Consider the following 22348-nt stretch of genomic DNA (forward strand, 5'->3'; position numbering starts at 1 on the left):
CACACTGTGTTGTTACATTGGAGAGTAAAAACTCATGCTCACAAGTGCTCAATAATCCTGAGTTAAACTCCTCATTTGTTTTTGTTTGTTTGTATGGTTGCGTGTTTGTGTGTGCCTGAGAGAGACTGAGTGAGTGTGTTGCTGGTGTGTTTTTGTTCCATTAGGCTGGAATTCCCCCCAATGCAGGCAGTAGACCATTGGCATTGGCATGTGGTGAGGTTGGAGGCAAAGGTCAGGCCAGAGTAGTCAACCCCACAGTCTCACTGATGACTTTCCCCTCAGGGTGTCATGAATCCTCACACTGTTGAGGTGTGCCATGTGTGTGAAGAGCTGTGGTATCTGTTGATGTTTATTGCAACCAAAATGTAATACAATCACCAGCAAGAGCCCTATAAGAACTGATTGACACCTGGCAGGCAAACTGAGGAAAACAACCCATCTCTTCACAACAGCCACATAACCTAGACTGGTCTCATGTTATTACAATCATCACTGTCTTGTCTTCACTGTCTTGTCGTAATGACCGTTCATCAGTGTATCTGTAAGCCCTTGACAAAAAGTCCAACACTCAATATGCAGCATTTCGTTCAGGCTTGCTGGTTATTTTACGTTGCTGATAGCATCATGTCTGCACCTAGTCCACAGGCAGTAGGGAGAGTCTGACTGCAGCTCTTACCTCTGGCCCACAGGTCAACGGGGGCAGCAAGGCCGAGCTGGCCGCCCTGCAGCCTGGTGATGTCATCCTGGAGATCAATGGAGAGAACACAGTGGACATGCTCAATGTGGAGGCCCAGAACAAGATAAAAAACTCCAAGACTCAGCTGCAGCTGCTGGTGGAGAGGTAGGGTTCACTACAGTGCACAGTTTAGGAGCACAGATGTATCCTGATGTACTGTATCTATGCGGTCTAACATGTTTTCATTTGTATGTTGGTGTAGATGTTTTCTATTCTGTAGAAAGTGCATAAATCAACAGGTTGGCCATGGAAACACACTCATCCAAACATCAGATGGGGCAGTGACAATTTTAGCATGTCAATCTTGGTGGGGCAAACTCAACATTTTTTTTTTAGATCCACTACACAACACTAAACAATACATTAATTGCACTATAACGGTGACAAACGGTGGCCACAAACTATTAGGACCTACATAAAGCTGTCCCGACAGCAGAGCTTTCCTTTCAGCGCCATGGAGTGAATCGAAGTGAATCCTTACCACCACTACACCTGGCTATCAGCAGAGCCTCATCTGACAGCGAAACAGTTCATTCAGCCTAATTTACTGCCTTTTTAAAAACCATAGCTGATATGGCTGACTTGCTTAAATAAATATGGTTTCTACTGACTCCTTGTGGATTTGTGTAACTCCATAAGAACCGCATTTTCCTTCAATAATAACGAATGCCGACATGAGTTTTGACTTTTGAACCATACAAACATTATTACATTTATGTTCAGTAAATTCATAATGTTTGTTCTTATATCATTAACACTTAGCTCTAAGTATAAGCAAGTACAAGCAAACGAGCTGAGATGAGGTAGGCCTATTCATTCAGCACTTTCTAAATGGACACTGACAGAAATTCAGATAAATTCAGCAAGATGTTGAGGCCTCAACTTTCTCTTCTTTAAGTCATCACACAGAGAGCGAAAGAGACTCGGTTAGCCTACCATTTGAATAATTGTATTAGGCCTATGTGGTCTAAAAAGGAAGGAAAATAAAATCACGAGGATCCACTTTTATAGACAATACACCGACGCACACAGTGCATTACACAAACAAAACAACCCTCGCAATATCAACTGGAATTACATGGGTCTATTACTGAACTTTTTGTTGAAAAAATATATTTGAATGGGAAGAGACTGTCACTGGCAAACATGGTTACAGACCCAACAACATTATACAGAATCCCCTCCTTGTGGAGAAAAGCACATAAGCTAATTATAATACACAAAGTAAACAAAACAATGAAATGCATAATTCCAACATTGTCTAAAATGATTAAAAAGATACTCATTATATAGATCAATATAAGCAATATAACAATGGAGATGTACAAACTATGGCATAAGGGAACGATGAGCGGATAAGAGGCAAGCCGTAATTTTGATTAAGACCTCAATGAGTGAGCTAAGAGGGATGTAGTCGATAGGCCTATGCCTATTTATTCAGCACTTTTGAAATGGACAGCAACAGAATTCAGAACATGGGCCGTTCTTACAGTACTCTCCCTGCACACCAAGTCAGAACCATAGGATAATAACGGGGGCATATACAGTGCCTTGCAAAAGTATTCATCCCCCTTGGTGTTTTTCCTATTTTGTTGCATTACAACCTGTAATTTTAAATATATTTTAATTTGGATTTCATGTAATGGACATACACAAAATAGTCCAAATTGGTGAGGTGAAATGAAATAAAGTACTTGTTCCAAAAAAAATCTAAAAAATAAATAACGGAAAAGTGGTGTGTGTATTCACCCCCTTTGCTATGAAACCCCTAAATAAGATCTGGTGCAACCAATTACCTTCAGAAGTCACATAATTAGTTAAATAAAGTCCACCTGTGTGCAATCTAAGTGTCACATGATCTGTCACATGATCTCAGTATATATACACCTGTTCTGAAAGGCCTGCAACACCACCAAGCAAGGGGCACCACCAAGCAAGTGGCACCATGAAGACTAAGGAGCTTTCCAAACAGGTCAGGGACAAAGTTGTGGTTATAAAAAAATATCAGAAACTTTGAACATCCCACGGAGCACCATTTAAATCCATTATTAAAAAATGGAAAGAATATGCCACCACAACAAACCTGCCAAGAGAGGGCCGCCCACCAAAACTCACGGCCCAGGCAAGGGCATTAATCAGAGAGGCAACAAAGAGACCAAAAATAACCCTGAAGGAGCTGCAACGCTCCACAGTGGACATTGGAGTATATGTCCATAGCACCACTTTAAGCCGTACACTCCACAGAGCTGGGCTTTACGGAAGAGTGGTCAGAAAAAAGCCATTGCTTAAAGAAAAAAATAAGCAAACACGTTTGGTGTTCGCCAAAAGGCATGTGGGAGACTCCCCAAACATATGGAAGAAGGTACTCTGGTCAGATGACACTAAAATTAAGCTTTTTGGCAATCAAGGAAAATGCTATGTCTGGCGCAAACCCAACACCTCTCATCACCCCGAGAACACCATCCCCACAGTGAAGCATGGTGGTGGCAGCATCATGCTGTGTGGATGTTTTTCATCGACAGGGACTGGGAAACTGGTCAGAATTGAAGGAATGATGGATGGCGCTAAATACAGGGAAATTCTTGAGGGAAACCAGTTGTTTTGAATGCGGCAGAAGGGCGGCAGGTAGCCTAGCGGTTAAGAGCGTTGGGCCAGTAACCGAAAGGTCGCTGGTCGAATCCCCAAGCTGACTAGGTGAAAATTATGTGGATGTGCACTTGAGCAAGGCACTTAACCCTAATTGCTCTTGTAAGTCGCTCTGGATAAGAGCATCTGCTAAATGACAAAAAAACAAAAAAATCACGCAGGATTGACCGCATGCCCAATATATTCAACCTTTTCTGGCCCATGGTGTTGCCTGTGAATGTTTATCATTTTAAGCTTGGAAAAGAGACCCTTTCAGACAGATGTTTTAAATCCTTAAACCCAGACTTGGACCACACACACTATCCACCGAATAGCAGGCAGGGGCAGCAAAATAGTGATTGCTTTGCAATGCTTGCAGTTAGCCATTGATTCCTTCCAAACCACTAATTGTTGTATTTGCGATTTCCAACTTGTTTTGTAATGTTAATGTCCAATGGTCGATGTGCACCGGTACGTTTTATCTATAATTTCTCTTCATATGACAAGGATAGTCAGTAGATTGTTGACATGATTCATGATGATGACTGCTTGTTTGGCTAGCTAGCTAGCTTGCTAGCTAAGATTTAGAAAATATGATGTTGACATGATCAGTCCAATCAAAGCTACGGTAGATATAACGTGATTTGATGTAATTTTATCTGTGGCCAATTACCTTGAGCCTTCTTGGACGGGCACTTCTAATGTAAATCTATGGCAGCACCCAAGGGGGCTTGAACTGCCAAGCTCTCCCTGTAGATTCTGCGGTGATAGATTTAGAAAGTATGATGTTGGCATGATCAGTCCAATCAAAGCTACGGTAGATATAACATGATTTGATGTCATTTTATCTGTGGCCAATTACCTTGAGCCTTCTTGGACGGGTACTTCTAATGTACATTTATGGCAGCACCCAAGGGGGCTTGAACTGCCAAGCTTTCCCTGTAGATTCTGCGGTGATGTAGTGTCCCCATCAGTGACCGAACACTAGAGAAGATTACCAACGCCTACGCTCTGCTTTCGCTGGCTGCCCCTCCACCACAGAAAGCACTGAGCTAGGCTGAAACACCTGTATTTTGTAGCTGCCTTACTCAAGAAAGCAAAAAATTGAGTATGAGGCTTTATTAACTGAAGGATATATTTTTACATTGTTTGAAAACTGATATGTAATACAAATGAATGCCAAAATAACATGCAAAACAGGCCGTTTATTTATATATCTATAGGTAGGGTGGGGCTCAAAACAGGTGGTGCTCTGCCCCACCTGCCCTGAATGACGGGTCGCCACTGAGATGGGGCACCACACCGTGGCATACAGACCACATCTGTGCTCTCTGGTCAGCTTAGATCTGCTGATTGCTTGTATTTGTGCCAGTTCCACAGTCGCCACATCCTCCCTCCCACTTCCCCACTGTCCACTTTTCTGGTGTTTGTTGTTAACGTCTTAAGATGTCCCATCTCTCTCTCCCTACAAAGGACCAGTGGCTTCATTCTGGGTGAATACCAGAATGTGTCAGAATTATCTTGCCAAGATGAACTGTTTGTTCCATTTCCCATGTTAATAAACGTTTGAAAGTTATCTGAGACCTTTTTAGGGTGGCAGAGAATTGGCTCCACATTGGACTTTTTCCTGTGAAAGGAGGCTCTTGGCTGGCGAGTCCTTGCTCTGTCTCTGTCTTTCTGTCTCTGCCTCTCTCTCAGTGAATTCTCATTTCTTCACACACATACACACACGCACGCTTCCTCTTTGCATGCCCCAGGTCCATGTGAGTGGATTTTTCCCTGCTGACCTCATGTCTCCTTCCGAGCCAGAAACAACACTGTGACACCCTGGCTGCCCAGGACAATGGCACTCTGTAGCTCCGCCAGCCACTCTGCCCCTAAACCCACTGTTCTACTGGCAGAGGCAAACAGGATGGGTAAGGTAGTGAAGGGTGGTTTGCACTATCAAGGCCCTACTGTCTTTAGATGGCAGGCAGTACCATGTCTCTCTTATCAATCCTAGTCCAGCACCTCTCTAGCCACCTCAAATCAACTACAGTATGTGGCCCCTTGTTGGTCCACCTGCAGCATTATGCAATGTGTTGTTCTTAACAGTAAATTAACTCCCATGAAGCATCATGAAAACTACACACAAATTGTGCAGTGTAATGTCTGATGATCTGAAGAATAAGAGAGGAACCTGGTAAATGGGTTTACAGCCCTGCAGATCACAGCGGCTGGATTACAGCTGGGTTTGCCCATGGGCAGAGTTTGGCATCAGTCCACCCTTAGAATAGGAGTGTTGGTTAAGGCGTGCCTGTCTTAAACTGAGGAACTGCTCCAGTGCAGATACACTTGCCAGTGCTCAACCCACCAAAAACCCAGACATGCAATAACCAGACTTGTGCACTCTTTGAGGTACGTTTTGATTCCAGATTGATATCTGCAGCTCAGTGGAGATTTTACTGTGACAATAAAGAAAAAAACACCAGCAGTATCTTGTCATTCATACTCTGTCATTTATCCCCCATTGTCCTCAGCTGCCTTTTAATGAATCCATTGTTCACTGACCATTTGTGCATGATGTCATGTCCCTCTGATCTTATTGGTCCTTATAATGTGATGTTACTGAGCAGCTGCAACTGCAGATGGGCATCGGAATATTGCCCGAAGGCTCTTCTATAGGCTACTACAGTGGGGGAAAAAAGTATTTAGTCAGCCACCAATTGTGCAAGTTCTCCCACTTAAAAAGATGAGAGAGGCCTGTAATTTTCATCATAGGTACACGTCAACTATGACAGACAAAATGAGAAAAAAATCCAGGAAATCACATTGTAGGATTTTTAATGAATTTATTTGCAAATTATGGTGGAAAATAAGTATTTGGTCAATAACAAAAGTTTCTCAATACTTTGTTATATACCCTTTGTTGGCAATGACACAGGTCAAACGTTTTCTGTAAGTCTTCACAAGGTTTTCACACACTGTTGCTGGTATTTTGGCCCATTCCTCCATGCAGATCTCCTCTAGAGCAGTGATGTTTTGGGGCTGTCGCTGGGCAACACGGACTTTCAACTCCCTCCAAAGATTTTCTATGGGGTTGAGATCTGGAGACTGGCTAGGCCACTCTAGGACCTTGAAATGCTTCTTACGAAGCCACTCCTTCGTTGCCCGGGCGGTGTGTTTGGGATCATTGTCATGCTGAAAGACCCAGCCACGTTTCATCTTCAATGCCCTTGCTGATGGAAGGAGGTTTTCACTCAAAATCTCACGATACATGGCCCCATTCATTCTTTCCTTTACACGGATCAGTCGGCCTGGTCCCTTTGCAGAAAAAACAGCCCCAAAGCATGATGTTTCCACCCCCAATGCTTCACAGTAGGTATGGTGTTCTTTGGATGCAACTCAGCATTCTTTGTCCTCCAAACACGACGAGTTGAGTTTTTACCAAAAAGTTATATTTTGGTTTCATCTGACCATATGACATTCTCCCCAATCCTCTTCTGGATCATCCAAATGCACTCTTCAGACGGGCCTGGACATGTACTGGCTTAAGCAGGGGGGACACGTCTGGCACTGCAGGATTTGAGTCCCTGGCGTAGTGTGTTACTGATGGTAGGCTTTGTTACTTTGGTCCCAGCTCTCTGCAGGTCATTCACTAGGTCCCCCCGTGTGGTTCTGGGATTTTTGCTCACCGTTCTTGTGATCATTTTGGGGTGAGATCTTGCGTGGAGCCACAGATCGAGGGAGATTATCAGTGGTCTTGTATGTCTTCCATTTCCTAATAATTGCTCCCACAGTTGATTTCTTCAAACCAAGCTGCTTACCTATTGCAGATTCAGTCTTCCCAGCCTGGTGCAGGTCTACAATTTTGTTTCTGGTGTCCTTTGACAGCTCTTTGGTCTTGGCCATAGTGGAATTTGGAGTGTGACTGTTTGAGGTTGTGGACAGGTGTCTTTTATACTGAGGAGCCTCTTAAAGAAGAAGTTACAGGTTTGTGAGAGCCAGAAATCTTGCTTGTTTGTAGGTGACCAAATACTTATTTTCCACCATAATTTGCAAATAAATTCATTACAAATCCTACAATGTGATTTTCTGGAAAAAAAAATCTCAATTTGTCTGTCATAGTTGACGTGTACCTATGATGAAAATTACAGGCCTCTCTCATCTTTTTAAGTGGGAGAACTTGCACAATTGGTGGCTGACTAAATACTTTTTCCCCCCACTGTATAAAGGCAGCCCTATACAGTTATGTTTCTTTCTAATCTTTGGCACCACATCCAAAGTCTCAAGTCTGTGCATACTGTACAAGTGAGAAGTGACATTCCTTGGTCTATGTGAACAGTGTTTGAATTGAATACAAGATAGCTATAAGACAAGACAGTGGTATGTTTATCCTAGTAGTTCACTGGATTATCACTGTTCCCTTCTATTCATCTGCTCTGTTTGTTTTCATAATTAATCTGAAGTTCAGAGGGCAGACAGATAGGAATCTATGCAATATATTCTAACTGAAGAATGCCTGGCAGGCAAACTCCAAGTCCCAAATATGACAAAGATCAACATACTGTTCCTTTGCTGATCAGTGATGTTACGTCCCTGTTCCATGCAGGGATCAGACAGCTCTCTAGAGGAGAGACAAGCATCTTCACCTCTCCGTGGTTTATGACGACAGCCACTCCTCTCGGCCTGTGCTCATCCTTCCATCTACTGCTGTACATGAGGCCTGTGGCAGAGGTTAGATTACAGGTCACATTACATAAGGCCTAGCAGTTAACCTTGTATGCCTCTCATTGTCTGAAGGACACAAGTTAACTTTATCCTCATCTCTCTCAACCAGAGGAGCTGAACTGGATACACATAGCGGAAATTGAACTTTCATCTGAACCTTTTTCTTTAAAAACGTTTTGAGAATTCCAAGTGAAAACACAAAGGCTTTTCCTTACAGGGAACGTATTTATTCACCCCAATTAACCATCCATTATGTTCTGTTTTATCCATTAAGTTTCACATCTTCTCACTGCTGTAGCACGAGGAGCCTGTTTTCCTCTTCCAGCCGTTCTTCTGGTTGGATGTGCCCCTGCTGCACATGTGGAATACTCAGATACTGTACAGCAGGGCCAAGGTCTGGGCTGTTAGAGGTGTGTTTCTGGGCGATTTACCACAGGCATCCAGGGCCTTCCTGTGCGCCTCATTACCCTGGACTGAGGCTCAGCTGAGAGGAGATGCAGGCAGTCATACATCCCTACAGTGAGGGGGGAACTAGTTGTTTACATTTGGTCGTACAGTCCAAAATGTTCCACTCAGAACTGGGTATATGTTTTATTGAAGTGAGCACAGTGAAAGAGCTTGAAAGATGAGGCTCTGCTAGGAGAATCATGTTAAAGAGCTTGAGAATTGTTTTGAAGGTTCTCTCAAGATACCAGAGGTTGTACTGACAGTACTTTGGCATAGGGGAACCAAAATAAGGTGTCTGATTTGAAGATTATTTTGACTTTTGCCAGTGTGCACTTACACATCGGTGCATACTCACTCTCAGGTTTTCAGTCTCACTCTTAGATCTCTTGTGACATAATACACACACACACACATACACATACACGCACACAGACACAGACACACACACCACACACACATGTCCTCCGGCACTCACATAATATCTGAATTGAACAGTGTATGTGCATATTATGTCACAAGAGATCTAACAATGAGACTGAACCTGAGAGTGAGTATGCGCCGATGTGTAAGTGCACACTGGCAAAAATCTAAAGAATCTTTGAATCAGACACCTTATTTTGGTTTCCCCTATGCCAAAGTACTGTCAGTGCAACCACTGGTATGTAGTTTTGATTCAAATAGAACCTTCAAAAATGATTCTCAAGCTCTTTAACATGATTCTCCCAGCAGAGCCTCATCTTTCCAACTCTTTCACTGTGTATAGTGATATAGCCAAATCAAATCAGACCATTCTACTCAACAAGTTAATGAATAATATGAGACATTACAGAAAATGTTATCAGATCCTTCCAGGCTATCATGTAGGGAATACTTTGACATGGCTCAAGTCATCTAAAGAACCTGATTAGAATCATTGGTGTAAATTACTTTAGTTGACCTTGGTCCATGTCTTTTGAAGTACAGCTTGGTCTAATGTGGGGTTTTGGCTTGTATCCTTTAATGCAGTGATGTCTGCAAGCTTTCTTAATAATTTATACTTTCAACAACTGATTTTAACCAATCATGGTTTTGAGTATTTGTTTAGGGCTTGACATAGTTAGGTGAATTATGTGGTACTGAAGACCGTGTTACTCTACTGGGCCAGTCTTGCCCTCTCCTTGGATGTGGCGACCATTCTCCTGCTTGATTACAGGTGAGGTACACGTTTGTCCGTGTGTGGTCCATTAACCTCCAGTGTGTCTCTTTCTACAGGCCTGAGCCGCCCAGCCCTGAACAGACCAACGGAACCACCACCCCAGAACAGCTCACTGGACGCTTCCAGGTCAGTCACTCATGCTCTCTATCTATCTCCTTATGCAGGAGCTTCCATCTTTGGTCTGTAAATTCCCTTTAGGACAGCTTTCATGCTGAACAGTTTCACTGTAATGTGATTTAAACACTTCATTTGTGAATCAGTACTTTGTTGATGGGCATATGATGGATGCCTTCATTGAGTGACCTATGGAGGCATTCTTTCCTACAGTTTTTATCCCAGTATCCTCTAGTATCTTGTTACATCAGCATCATATCTCTACATGATGATTCCTGTCCTAATGGTTTGTTTAATGGCTGATGCCTGAGAGCCATGCAGACGCTGGGTCTGCTTCATATTCACAGATTGCGGGGTGTCTGCTTATCAAGGATTTATTAGAGGTCCAGATGAGCTGGAATGAGACGTCCTAGTGTGACTGAAGAGATATTCCATAACTCTAGGATAACTCTGTGGCCCTGGGACAGTGGAAACATGGGAGAGGAACCAGAGGATGCTGTAAATCAGCTGATGTTCCTGTGTTTTATAGGGCGACAGAACTACTGCTGGGTGTCCGTGGTATCACTGGCAGAATATGAGCCCATGCAGGGCCCAAGGCTGAATGCTAGGAAAGAACACTGACTGTCATCATTCTAACATGGGGATATTACATATCTGATTTCCACAAACCTGGTTTCACTTACCTCAGGATGTGCAGCTCTAACATGACTGTACATTATACCTTGACGTGTATTGCCCTCTTTTTGAAGAGTTTTATGAAGCATATATCTCAAATGCCTCCTTGTCAATTGCTTCTGAGCACCCACTAAAAGTGCAAGGAGACAAATATTTTAGTTACATCGTGAATCAATTTCTTAAACATGCTTGCAAGACAAGTAATTTTAGGAATATGGATAAGCAGTTTGTCACAGTTTTGTGTGTGGATAAATATATTAAATGTTTTGATCATGCAGACTGTCTGTTATGCCCTGTTCTGTTGTAGGAGGCGGTGCTGGTGAGTCGAGATGAGAACCAGAACTACAGAGAGTACTCCATCTCCAGCCCAGCCTCCCTGTCACCTGGACCCTACTCCCCAGAGGCCCCGTCCAGTCCTGAGGGGAAGAGAGAGAGGCTCACACCCACCAGCACCAAGAGGTACACTACAGCATCCACCATCACCGCAATCTGATCTCTCTCTAAAGGACCAGGACATGCATGTGTTGCTTGAGAATAAAAGAGTGAATACCTGACTGGATAGTCAGTAGGTTACCACAGTTATCCAGGTGCTTTTAGTTAAGTTGGGGTTGGAGATGGGGGTAGGGTAGACTACTAGAGCATTTTTGCATTCTACACAGGACCAGAGTGAATAGGTATAAGAGTAACTGGCAGAAAATGGAGCCATGGGATTGTGTGGTAGTAACAAAGGATGTGCACAGCATATCACATTCCCCCATGTTCATTCACAGCAACAAAGGGCCAGGCTGTGGAACATTCACCACTCTGCTCTGCTCTGTCTGTAGGCCTAGCTGCTATTCTCCTGAGTCACTTTCTAGGTCACAGTTCAAACCTTATTTTGCTCTGGGTCAATCGAATGCCTGTCGAACTACCCTACGCCTTGACCTCTTTCTTCCCCCTCTCTCCAAATGAAATCCTGCAACTAGTGAGGTCCGGCCACTGACAACCTGTCCGCTCGACCCCATCCCCTCCTCCCTTCTCCAGACCATCTCTGGAGACCTTCTCCCATTCCTCACTTCCATCATCAACTCATCCCTGACCACTGTCTGCGTCCCCTCTGACTTCAAAATGGCCTGAGCCGCTCCCCCGCTCAAGAAACCAACACTTGACTCCTCTGACGTCATAAACTACAGACTCTCTCACTATCTCTGTCAGAATTATCTTCTTGACCCTAACCAGTCAGGCTTCAAGACGGGTCACTCAACTAAGACTGCTCTTTTCTGTGTCATGGAGGCTCTCTGCACTGCCAAAGCTGACTCTCTCCTCTGTTCTCATCCTCCCAGATCTATCCACTGCCTTCAACACGGTGAACCATCAGATCCTCCTCTTCACCCTCTCAGGGCTGGGCGTTTCAGGCTATGCACACTCTTGGATTGCATCCTACCTGGCAGGCCGCTCCTACCAGGTGACGTAGAGAGGATCTGTGTCTGCATCACGTACTCTAACTACTGGTGTTCCCCAGGGCTCGGTTCTAGGCCCTCTCCTCTTCTCTCTATACACCAAGTCATATCCTCACATGGTCTCTCCTATCATTGCCATGCGGATGACATGCAACTACTTTTCTCCTTCCTCCCTTCTGACACCCAGGTTGCGACATGCATCTCTGCGTGCCTGGCAGATATCTCAACTTGGATGTCGGCACACCACCTCAAGCTAAACCTCGACAAGACGGAGCTGCTCTTCCTCCCGGGAAGGCCAGCCCGCTCCAAGACCTCTCCATCATTGTTGACAACGCCACGGTGTCCCCCTCCCAGAGTGCAAAAAACCTTGGCGTGACCCTGGACAACACCCTGTCGTTCTCTGCAAAATCTAAGCGTTGACTCGCTCTTGCAGGTTCATTCTCTACAACATCCGTAGAGTACGACCCTACCTCACACAGGAAGCAACGCAGGTCCTAATCCAGGTACTTGTCTGGATTACTGCAACACGCTGTTGGCTGGGCTCCCCGCTTGTGCCATCAAACCCCTGCAACTTATCCAGAACGCTGCAGCCTGCCTGGTGTTCAACCTTCCCAAATTCTCACATGTGACCCCGCTCTTCCGCACACTCCACTGGCTTCCAGTCGAAACTCGCATCCACTGCAAGACCATGGTACTTGCCTACGGAGCAGCAAGAGGAACTGCCCCTCCCTACCTTCAGGCTGTGCTCAAACCCTACACCCCAACCCGAGCATCCGTTCTGCCACCTCTGGTCTCTTGGCCCTCCCGCTCAGCCCAGTCCAAGCTCTTCTCTGTCCTGGCACCCCAATGGTGGAACCAGCTTCCCCCTGAATCTAGGATAGCAGAGTCCCTGCCCATCTTCTGAAAACATCTGAAAACATACCTCTTCAAAGAGTATCTTAAATATTCCCGAAGCACCCCCCCGCATCCCCCCTCACCCTAAAATAAATGTAAAAAGCCTTTTGTGAACGAACACACTACTAGCACTGACTTTGCTGATAGCTACTTTATTGAGGAAAAATGTACTTCCTATCACTGTGATATGTGGGTGTCATTGGGTGTCCCACCTAGCTATCTTAAGATGAACACACTAAGTTGCTCTGGGTAAGAGTGTCTGCTAAATGACTAAAATGTCAATGTAAAACATTTATAGGGCTGTTTGGCTATCCTTATCTATTCCTGTCCTAGTAATCTGGAGACCTAGTAAATATGATCCCATGACCCTAAACACACACATTTTATGAATTAATATGAAAGGTAACGAGAAGTGTTATGCCATGTTTATGATAGACGTTTTGAAGCACTTTTTATTACATTTTGGTCAAGTGAAGTATTTCGATTGAGACCATTATGGTTATTTAGGATGAGATGACCCACACCATTATCAGTGTAATCTTTCTCTGTCATTTCATAGCATCCAGCTGCGTTCGTGGTCTCCAGAAGAGAAGACGTCTAGTCACAGACTGTCCAGACCACTGTCACAGGTAGGTCTGTCTCATACTCGGGGACAAGGTCCCATAACAGACCCTTTACTTCCTATGTTATTTCAACGTACGTAACCCATCAGTATAAACCTAGATCTCCAAAGAACTGCACAGCTTGATGATTGAAGCTTCCAAGGCCATTGTGCATTACATGTAGACGCTTTACAGCAAGAAAGACAGGATGCAGACAATATTTGATATTTTCATTGCCGGGAAACTGAAAGGTCACTTTTTAAAGATCTGACATTACGTTGGAATACAATCTGGAAATGGTTTGTTCAAAGATCACTGTAAGGAAGAGAATGATTAGCTCTCAGTAAAACAATAGACTTGACCTTTAGTAGTCTGCTATATTAGACTCATTAGTGCAATATTCACTTGTTGTCTCACTAGCAGTAAAATATGAGGTTGGGATATAAGCTGATTTCTTCATGAATTTACTATGCTTATTTACTGTTGCAGCAACTAAAAGAGGCGTCTGGAAAGTGAGCTAAAGAAGAGATAATTTTGTGGGAAAGTTCATCATAAGATATTCCAGCTATGTCTAATGGCCCCAGTCCCAAGCATTGGTCCCACAGAAGACACAACATGGGAGATGACAGAGCAGGAAAAACAGACAAGACACGTAATGGCCGGGGGACAGGGAATGGAATTCCATTCATTTGATAAGTTCTGTGAATATTACATGGAGCTAGATAAATATGGCCTCTTTGGCCTGGAAAATGAAGATTGAATTTAGCCCTTCATCTAAGGGGCAGATGTCTTGAGCAGAGGCCACTCTGAAACTTCTGGTCTGATATGGGATATTCTCTGAGTTATTTTCATGATGATGCTGGTCCCATCGCCGCCAGCCAAATAACTTGTACTGTTCAGTATACTCTAATGATCTCTCTGAGAGCCCATAGCTGACAGATGTTACAATTATCATCACTATCAAGCTGTCTATCAACACTCCTTTGGGGGTCTGGTCAATCCTCTCCCCAGTGTGGTATGTCTGTCCTATTTCTAGAACAGGAGTTTTTGACTGGAAAATCACCTTATGTAGCAAGCTGCATTCCTTCAAGTTCAGTCAAATTCAGTCACTCTATATTATGTGATTTAAGATTATTAGCTGTGTATGGCATGTTGGTATACTCCAAAAGGTTGTCCTGAGGAGGGGAGGGTGCAGAGATGTCTGTATTTGCAGACATGAATCAGTTCCCTGATTGGATACCATGCAGAGCAGACCGTTCCTAAGGACACTGTTGTGTTATGAGATGTTTTGAAGCTATGTATCACAGACGCCCCAGGCAGACTGGAGTGTCGACTATTAGGGGCTATTTAGTTGACTGAGAGCTTTATCAGCAGCCTTTTAAGGAATGCGCTGACTTACATGCTCCTCTGTCATGCGTGGCTGTCTGAGATGACCTTACATGTTTGTGGTATTTATGAAGGCAGGTGGGCCAAAGGGTCTGGAATCTTTGCTCACAACCTTTTCTGACATTTTCAGGATAAGCTCACCCTTTTCCCTCGTTCTTCATCTCAAGTTTGGAATCCATTTCCCCTCTCTCACCCCCTCAGGGAGCCATCACATTCCTTCTGTCTCAATCCACTCCAGTATCAACTTGTTTTTCTTTTTTTCCCTGTTTAACCAAATGTTTGGAGTCACACACTACCGTGTTTTTGAACTGAAGAGACAGGAAATGTTAGATATATGTTTTTGGTTGTTTGTCAGACCTGTACATCTAACACATGTTAGCAGTATTAGTGTCCTCTCCTTGCTGTGGTTTGACAGGGCTGACCTACTGTCTACAGACAGTACCTTGGGAGCCCTCAGTCACCACTTCACCCACTCCGCCTCCACTGTGGCTTGGCTGGAGCCTGTCTTGGAGAGCTCTCCTCAAAGCCGGACAGCTTTCTGTTAACTAGGATCCACACCGGTGGATGAGGGGGGATTTTGGTGGGGCTCTTCCTCCAGTGGAGGTCTCTCTGGTCTGAAAGAGGAGACAAGCCTCCCACCCAGGATGTGTGATTAGTGAGTGGAGCCCTTTCAGTATGCGCGGCGGGTAAACGGCTGGGAAGAGGCCTGCCCTGCCTGCATGGACACACTGTGCTGTAGTGTTGTGCTACTCTTGACTTGCTGGCAGGAACGCTGCAGCCCAGTGAGCAGCGGGGCCTCCTCTCCCCTGACAAGGCCCTCTGTCCCGCCTGAGAGGTGCAGAGTACTGCTGTATCAGGTGATCAGCCACTCTGAAAAGCGTCTAAAAGGCTTTTCCACCCCTGTTTTGGCTCTCCAAGTGAAGAAAATGGGATGTGCGGCTGGATCCCCCATTTACCGGGGTGTTGGATAACCTGAGATAATGCCCTGTACAATAGTGGCTCTGGGAGGCTGGTGTTGGATTTCCCCAGCCTTACGAGGCCTGGCGTTGTGTGATGGGGCGGTTGGGGAGCTCTAGGAGATGGGCAAGGAGGGTGGAGAGGGGCAGAGAGACACTTGGGACACGGGAGGGCCTCTGCCATTTCCAAACAACTCCCCAAAACCATCACCTCCCTCTCCAATACGATACAACCAGCTCCAGCACAGAGATACCCATTGTACCCGACCCAGAAACCCACACTGGAACGATGAGGAGACTGAGCAGAGTTGACAGCACCATACGTCACTCATGCACAATGGATTCAGAGATCTGGCTCCTGCTGAAACCAGAACATACAGTACAGTAGCTGTGTAGAGGCCCATATTCAGCCACCATTACTGATGACAATGACCTTCCATTGGGCTTGATAAAGATATCAAATGAACAGTAATGTTAATGCACAAAAAAAGCTTAATATTCGTTTTTCGTTTTGGGTTGGATGGTTCATTAGCCTGGCTCCCAAATTGATGGATGGAGATAATTTCCATGTACTGAAATACAGTACATGGAAAGTTGTTCCTGCAATCTAGGTAGGCTTAGTAGTATTATCTTATTTTGCAACATTCTGTTATGGCACATGACTGCTTGTGTCCTGTGCTAGCTACTAGCTAGCCAATCTGCTGGACCGGCACACCATGACAAAAGGAAGAGGCCAGCCTACTAAAGAGGACAGTTGGAGCAGGTCCCGGATTCCTCCTAGGATACCCTGAGCCAAGCCTGGAGCTGTAGCTGTAGCTGAGCTGGTCCCGCTGCTGGTCACCTCCAGGAATCAGAAGGAAGCAGTGCGTCTGTTCATAACATCAGGAAGTGACCACAACGGCATCCCTGTTGGGACGAGCAGGGCCAAAACCGAGCTGCCTTTTCAGAAGACATGGCTCGTCATTGGGCCATTAGGGGCAGGATCACTGGTCTGGGTTTCCAGTTCTACACTCTGTGGGCCCTGAGGGTAGCCTTGGTGGGCTGCCTCATCCTGTGTCGGGGACGGGATGGTTACTGTATAAATAACCATCATACTGGAGGATGGCCAACTTCACTGTGACACTCATCATGGGCCCCACAATGACCACACTGGGCGGGCTGACCTTGGGGGAATGACATGCATCACTAAACTCTTTATCCAGGGGAGGACAACCCCTCCAATCACCTATCTGTCTATCCCTCCTTCCACCCATACTGTACGTCCCAATGGGCAGGCAGGCTCGCAGCAGGCCAGCCTGCACACAAGCCACTGGTTTCACCCCAGTCTATTTTGGGGGGTGTGGCGAGTTGGAGTGCAAAGCTGTGGTTGTTACTGTGGAGCAGGGAGATGGAGGCTTGGCATACAGCAGTAGGAATGTCACTAGATGTTGTTCAAGTCGAGTCAAAGGTTTTTACTTGAAATTGCTCTCTCCGCTTTCTTTAGCCTGAGATAAAAATATTCAGAAAGCTCTCTTCCAGATCAACTTCTAAAATATACCTTAGCGTTCCTTCTTTCTCCCCTCTCCTCCTTGCTGTCTCCCCACTCTTCCTCCCCACCACCATATCCAAACAGATTGAGAAGACATCGCCAGGACTGATGTGCTATTTCAGGTCTGACATGAGCAGAGCTGCTGTCTGGCCTGGGGTGTGCTGTCTAACGGGCAGGCTAAAGCCAGTGTGGAGGTGGTGGAGAGTGGAGTGGAGGGGAGGGGGGATGTTTTCTCTTTTCCACAGAGTGAGGCCTTTTCATGTGGGCTCTGGCCACTCTGCCCATTAAGGCAGGGTCCATTGTGGCCCCTCGGCAGGCAGCATGCCTCTTCACATCCCCACTGATGATCAGCACCGTTGTTTTTCTTTCCCCTGAAGTGGAAAAGTTAACTGGGGCACTTCAGATTTCCCCTGCCTGCCTCCCAGGCCCCTGGGCTGGGCTCACTCTCCGCTGAGCTGGGGACGTTGCTGGCCCCACACGCTTTATGGGGGGATTTTGGCCAGGAGATATGGACCTTTTTATTAGTTAATGCGGTTTACTCAGGCGGTCAAATGGTATGTGCACATTCCGTAAGTTGTTGTCAAGGTAACCGTGTGGATAACTGCCCCTTGTTCCAGCAGAAACTGACACGTCAGCATATATTCTCTAGTTTACGCAGGATATCACCTTGAGTTTGGGATAATGGTTGCCATGGCTCCATTTGTTTGTAATAAATCATAATTGTTAGGGAGGTAAAAGTGTCCCTCCAGGTACAAATGTAAAGCAAAACGTTGCTGCAGTCAGTCACACTGTAAATGTCCATCCAGTTTAATACTATCCATGGGATTAATGATGAAACATAATAGAAATATTAATTCATTACATTTTCTCAGAGAGAGAGAGAGAGAGAGAGAGAGAGAGAGAGAGAGAGAGAGAGAGAGAGAGAGAGAGAGAGAGAGAGAGAGAGAGAGAGAGAGAGAGAGAGAGAGAGAGAGAGAGAGAGAGAGAGAGAGAGAGAGAGAGAGAGAGAGAGACTAATTACCTCTAGTCAGAACATCACCTCCAACGAGGTCTCCATAGATATTAACATTTCTTCAACAAAAACATTCAGTGCAACCTCCCAACACAATTCCCTTTTTCCAAGTCTTAAATTGGTATGTGCATCTTGGTTGTTTTTCTTTTTCAGTGGTGCCTCTCATTGTTATGCAGTGTACAGTGCATTCGGAAAGTATTCAGACCCCTTGACTTTTTCCACATTTTGTTATGTTACAGCCTTATCCTAATTATTATTTTTATTTTTTTATTCCTCCTCAATCTACACACAATACTCCATAATGACAAAGCAAAAATAATTTAAAAAATATTACATTTACATAAATATTCAGACCCTTTACTCAAAGCACCTTTGGCAGCGATTACAGCCTCAATTCTTCTTGGGTATGACGCTACAAGATTGGCACACCTGTATTTGGGGAGTTTCTCCCATTCTTCTCTGCACATCCTCTCAAGCTCTGTCAGGTTGGATGGGGAGCGTCGCTGCACAGCTATTTTCAGGTCTCTCCAGAGATGTTCGATCGGGTTCAAGTCCGGGCTCTGGCTGGGCCACTCAAGGACATTCAGAGACTTGTCCCGAAGCCACTCCTGCATTGTCTTGGCTGTGTGCTTAGGGTCATTGTCCTGTTGGAAGGTGACCATTCGCCCCAGTCTGAGGTCTCGAGCGCTTTGGAGCAGGTTTCCATCAAGGATCTCTGTACTTTGCTCTGTTCATCTTTCATGATGCTGCCACCACCATGCTTCACCGTAGGGATGGTGCCAGGTTTCCTCCAGCCATGATGCTTAGCATTCAGGCCAAAGAGTTCAATCTTGGTTTCATCAAACCAGAGAATCTTGTTTCTCATGGTCTAAGAGTCCTTTAGGTGCCTTTTGGCAAACTCCAAGCGGGCTTTCATGTGCCTTTTACTGAGGAGTGGCTTCCATCTGGCCACTACCATAAAGGCTTTATTGGTGGAGTGCTGCAGAGATGGTTGTCCTTCTGGAAGATTCTCACATCTCCACAGAGGAACTCTGGAGCTCTGTCAGAGTGACCATCGGGTTCTTGGTCACCTCCCTGACCAAGGCCCTTCTCCCCCGATTGCTCCGTTTGGCTGGGCGGCCAGCTCTAGTAAGAGTATTGGTGGTTCCAAACTTCTTCCATTTTAAGAATGATGGAGGCCACTGTGGTCTTGGGGACCTTCAATGCTGCAGAAACCTTTTGGTACCCCTTCCCCAGATCTGTGCCTCGACACAATCCTGTCTCGGAGCTGTACGGACTATTCCTTCGACCTCATGGCTTGATTTTTGCTTTGACATGCACTGTCAACTGTGGGACCTTATATAGTCAGGTGTGTGCCTTTCCAAATCATGTCCAATCAATGGAATTTACCACAGGTGGACTCTAATCAAGTTGTAGAAACATCTCAAGGATGATCAATGGAAACAAAGGGTCTGAATACTTATGGAAATAAGGTGTTTCAGTTTTTTTTTGTATTAAATTTGCAAAAATGTCAAAACTGTTTTCACTTTGTCATTATGGGGTATTGTGTGTAGATAGATTTTTTAAAATCCATTTTAGAATAAGGCTGTAACGTAACAAAATGTGGAAAAAAGGGGTCTGAATACTTTCCTAATGCACTGAATGAAATGGTGGATTCTGCCGATCATAAATTAAATGTCCAGCGATTTAACAAAACCATAATGAACTCCAGATGAGTTTGATATGCAGCTTCAGTTGGAGCCTTGTGGGGAATGTAATAAGGTTGAAAAATGTGTTGCTCATAGCTCCCTCCAAGGATAAATAAACTCTCTCTCAGCCTGCCTGGCATCAGTTTTTCTCACTGTATCTGTGCCTGTTGGTGGCAGGCAGACCGGCTGCTGGCTGGGTGGGTGGACTGCTCCCCTTATGAGACCAGTTACAGTATACGCGAGGACTCCTGACATCCCCTGGATGATTGTCCCATATTTATGTTAATGTAAGTGTTTTCATACAGCAGTCAACAAAATAAAGTTGTAGCGTCTTCTGTGCGTCATCTGCACCTGTCTGCTGGCCCATGCCCTGTAATTGAAGCTGCAGGGTGGTAATAATGATGATGATGATGCGCGGTGGCTCCGACTGGATTCTGATGGAGAGCTTCTCCGCTCCCAAAATGTAAAAGAGATGCCAATGTCCCATGTCTCCCATGGGCCCTGATCTGAAACAGCTGCCCCTGCTTCTATTTTCCATTTCCTGTTTGTTTGTGTCTCCAATCCCAGACTGAGGCAGTTTTGAGTTTCAGATTCAGAACTCTCTCTTTTGTGCTCTCTCTCACTCATGATTTTTCTTTCTCTCTCTCTCTCTCTCTCTCTCTCTCTCTCTCTCTCTCTCTCTCTCTCTCTTTTCTCTTTCATTTATTAATTAATTCACTCACTCACTCACTCACTCACTTACTCCATCCTCCTTCCATGTCCTTGGATTGAGATATGGCTTGGGCCTGTGTTGTCTTTATTCCTTAGGTTTTTTCTAGAGCATTTGGAATAAGCACGTAACTGTATTCTCTGTAGTTGATTTCTTTAATCAAATATGACAGCAGATTTCAGTGGCAAAATTGAAAATAGCAGCAAGACGAGAGTGGCATCATCTGAGTGGCATGTAGATTCAAAAGTTAACTTCAAGTTCAGAGTTTGGCTTCGAAGTGTAATTTGTCCTGTGCACACCTCAGGCTTTGACCCAGAGCTCGTTAAGAGCTTATGATTACAGTTCAGAGCAGGTCTAATCAGGGAGGGCTTTCTCCCCAGTCAGTCAGTCAGTCAGTCAGCCAGCCAGCCAGTCAGAGGATCCAAGAATAATTGCCTGCTGATTTTATGTTCCCTGGCTTTCGACATTCCCAACACCATTCACCTTCTCCAAGACAAACAGCCATTGTGCCCGGCTGGCGGTGCCCCTCTGCCAGTGAGTGGCATCCCCTGGGGAATCCACAGGGGGAATCGCTGCCATCTGAGGTGCCATGGCTGCTTCTATAAAAGGTCAGGAGCACAGAGGAGAGTAGAGCAGTGTTGTTGCCCAAACTCCACTACTTCTCCAGACCAAGCTGTCGAGCCCATCTATGGTCAAACTCAATCGCAGCTGCTTAGTCCCTGTCGTCGTCCAACCTTGTTTTCCCGTGCCTGTATGTTGCTTTTGTTTAGCTTTTTTTCTTTATTCCTTTGTTCCCCTCATGCCTCATGGATCACAGCTGTGATTAAAGCACTCACTCGCTTGACTAGCTAAACTTGGTTCTGAAAATATGGCTTCAGTTGGTTACTGATACTGTCAGGAGACTTCATCGAATCTCAGAGGAATTAAAGATGTTCTCTAAGATGTAACCATCCTAGATTTGGACTCTTATTTCTTCATTAGCAAGATTTTTATAAAATTACAACTACAGGTTAGCCTAAGATGACATGTAGCCATTAGAAAGGATTTCAATAGGAAATGTTCATCACAAGACTATGACATTTTTACTACTGTAGCTAATATCAGGAGGAGAAGGGAGAGGGTTTCTGCACTTATTCAAAGATTATATGGAGGGAGTAATAACTAACAATATCTGGCCCTTGTTTCTGGGGAAATTCGACCCTGAGAGGAATTACAGTGAGCAATTCTGCTGATCGTTCCGGGTAAAAGCTTCCTGGCAAAGAGCAGTGAGCAGCGATCTGCACAAGCACTGGAAAAAGAAAAGGAAAACTGGACCGATTGAGAGCAGAGCCATTGTTCAAAGAGCTTCTCAATTGGAAGCGGGTGCTGGTGGTTATGGAGACAGAGAGTCCCTGGCTCCACCAGTGCCCATGCCCCAGGCCTCAGGCCTGTTCTGGTGCTGGGAGCTGGAGTGGAGAAGGGTGGGGTGGAGACACAACTTTTCCTGGGATGGGCTTGTGTGGGCATTAATGCCAACTGATGACGAGGCTGGGAAGGGAGTCACATAAATAATAATAATTTGGTGGGTGCTTATACAGTGGGGGGAAAAGTATTTAGTCAGCCACCAATTGTGCAAGTTCTCCCACTTAAAAA

At 45.1% G+C, this 22348-nt stretch overlaps 1 protein-coding gene across 1 annotated transcript in view; it reads left to right on the forward strand.

The window, feature by feature from the left end:
- LOC121584842 (PDZ and LIM domain protein 2) overlaps positions 1–22348 on the forward strand; it is a 56511-nt gene that overhangs the window by 20539 nt on the left and 13624 nt on the right. The window contains exons 3-6 of the mRNA XM_041900997.1: positions 690–841; positions 9770–9839; positions 10810–10961; positions 13395–13464. Of these exons, the coding sequence (XP_041756931.1) occupies positions 690–841; positions 9770–9839; positions 10810–10961; positions 13395–13464 (444 nt within the window). The remainder of the gene's footprint in view (positions 1–689; positions 842–9769; positions 9840–10809; positions 10962–13394; positions 13465–22348) is intronic.

The sequence above is a fragment of the Coregonus clupeaformis genome, chromosome 16 (genome assembly GCF_020615455.1).
Source record: "Coregonus clupeaformis isolate EN_2021a chromosome 16, ASM2061545v1, whole genome shotgun sequence".
NCBI classification, from domain to species: Eukaryota; Metazoa; Chordata; class Actinopteri; order Salmoniformes; family Salmonidae; genus Coregonus; species Coregonus clupeaformis.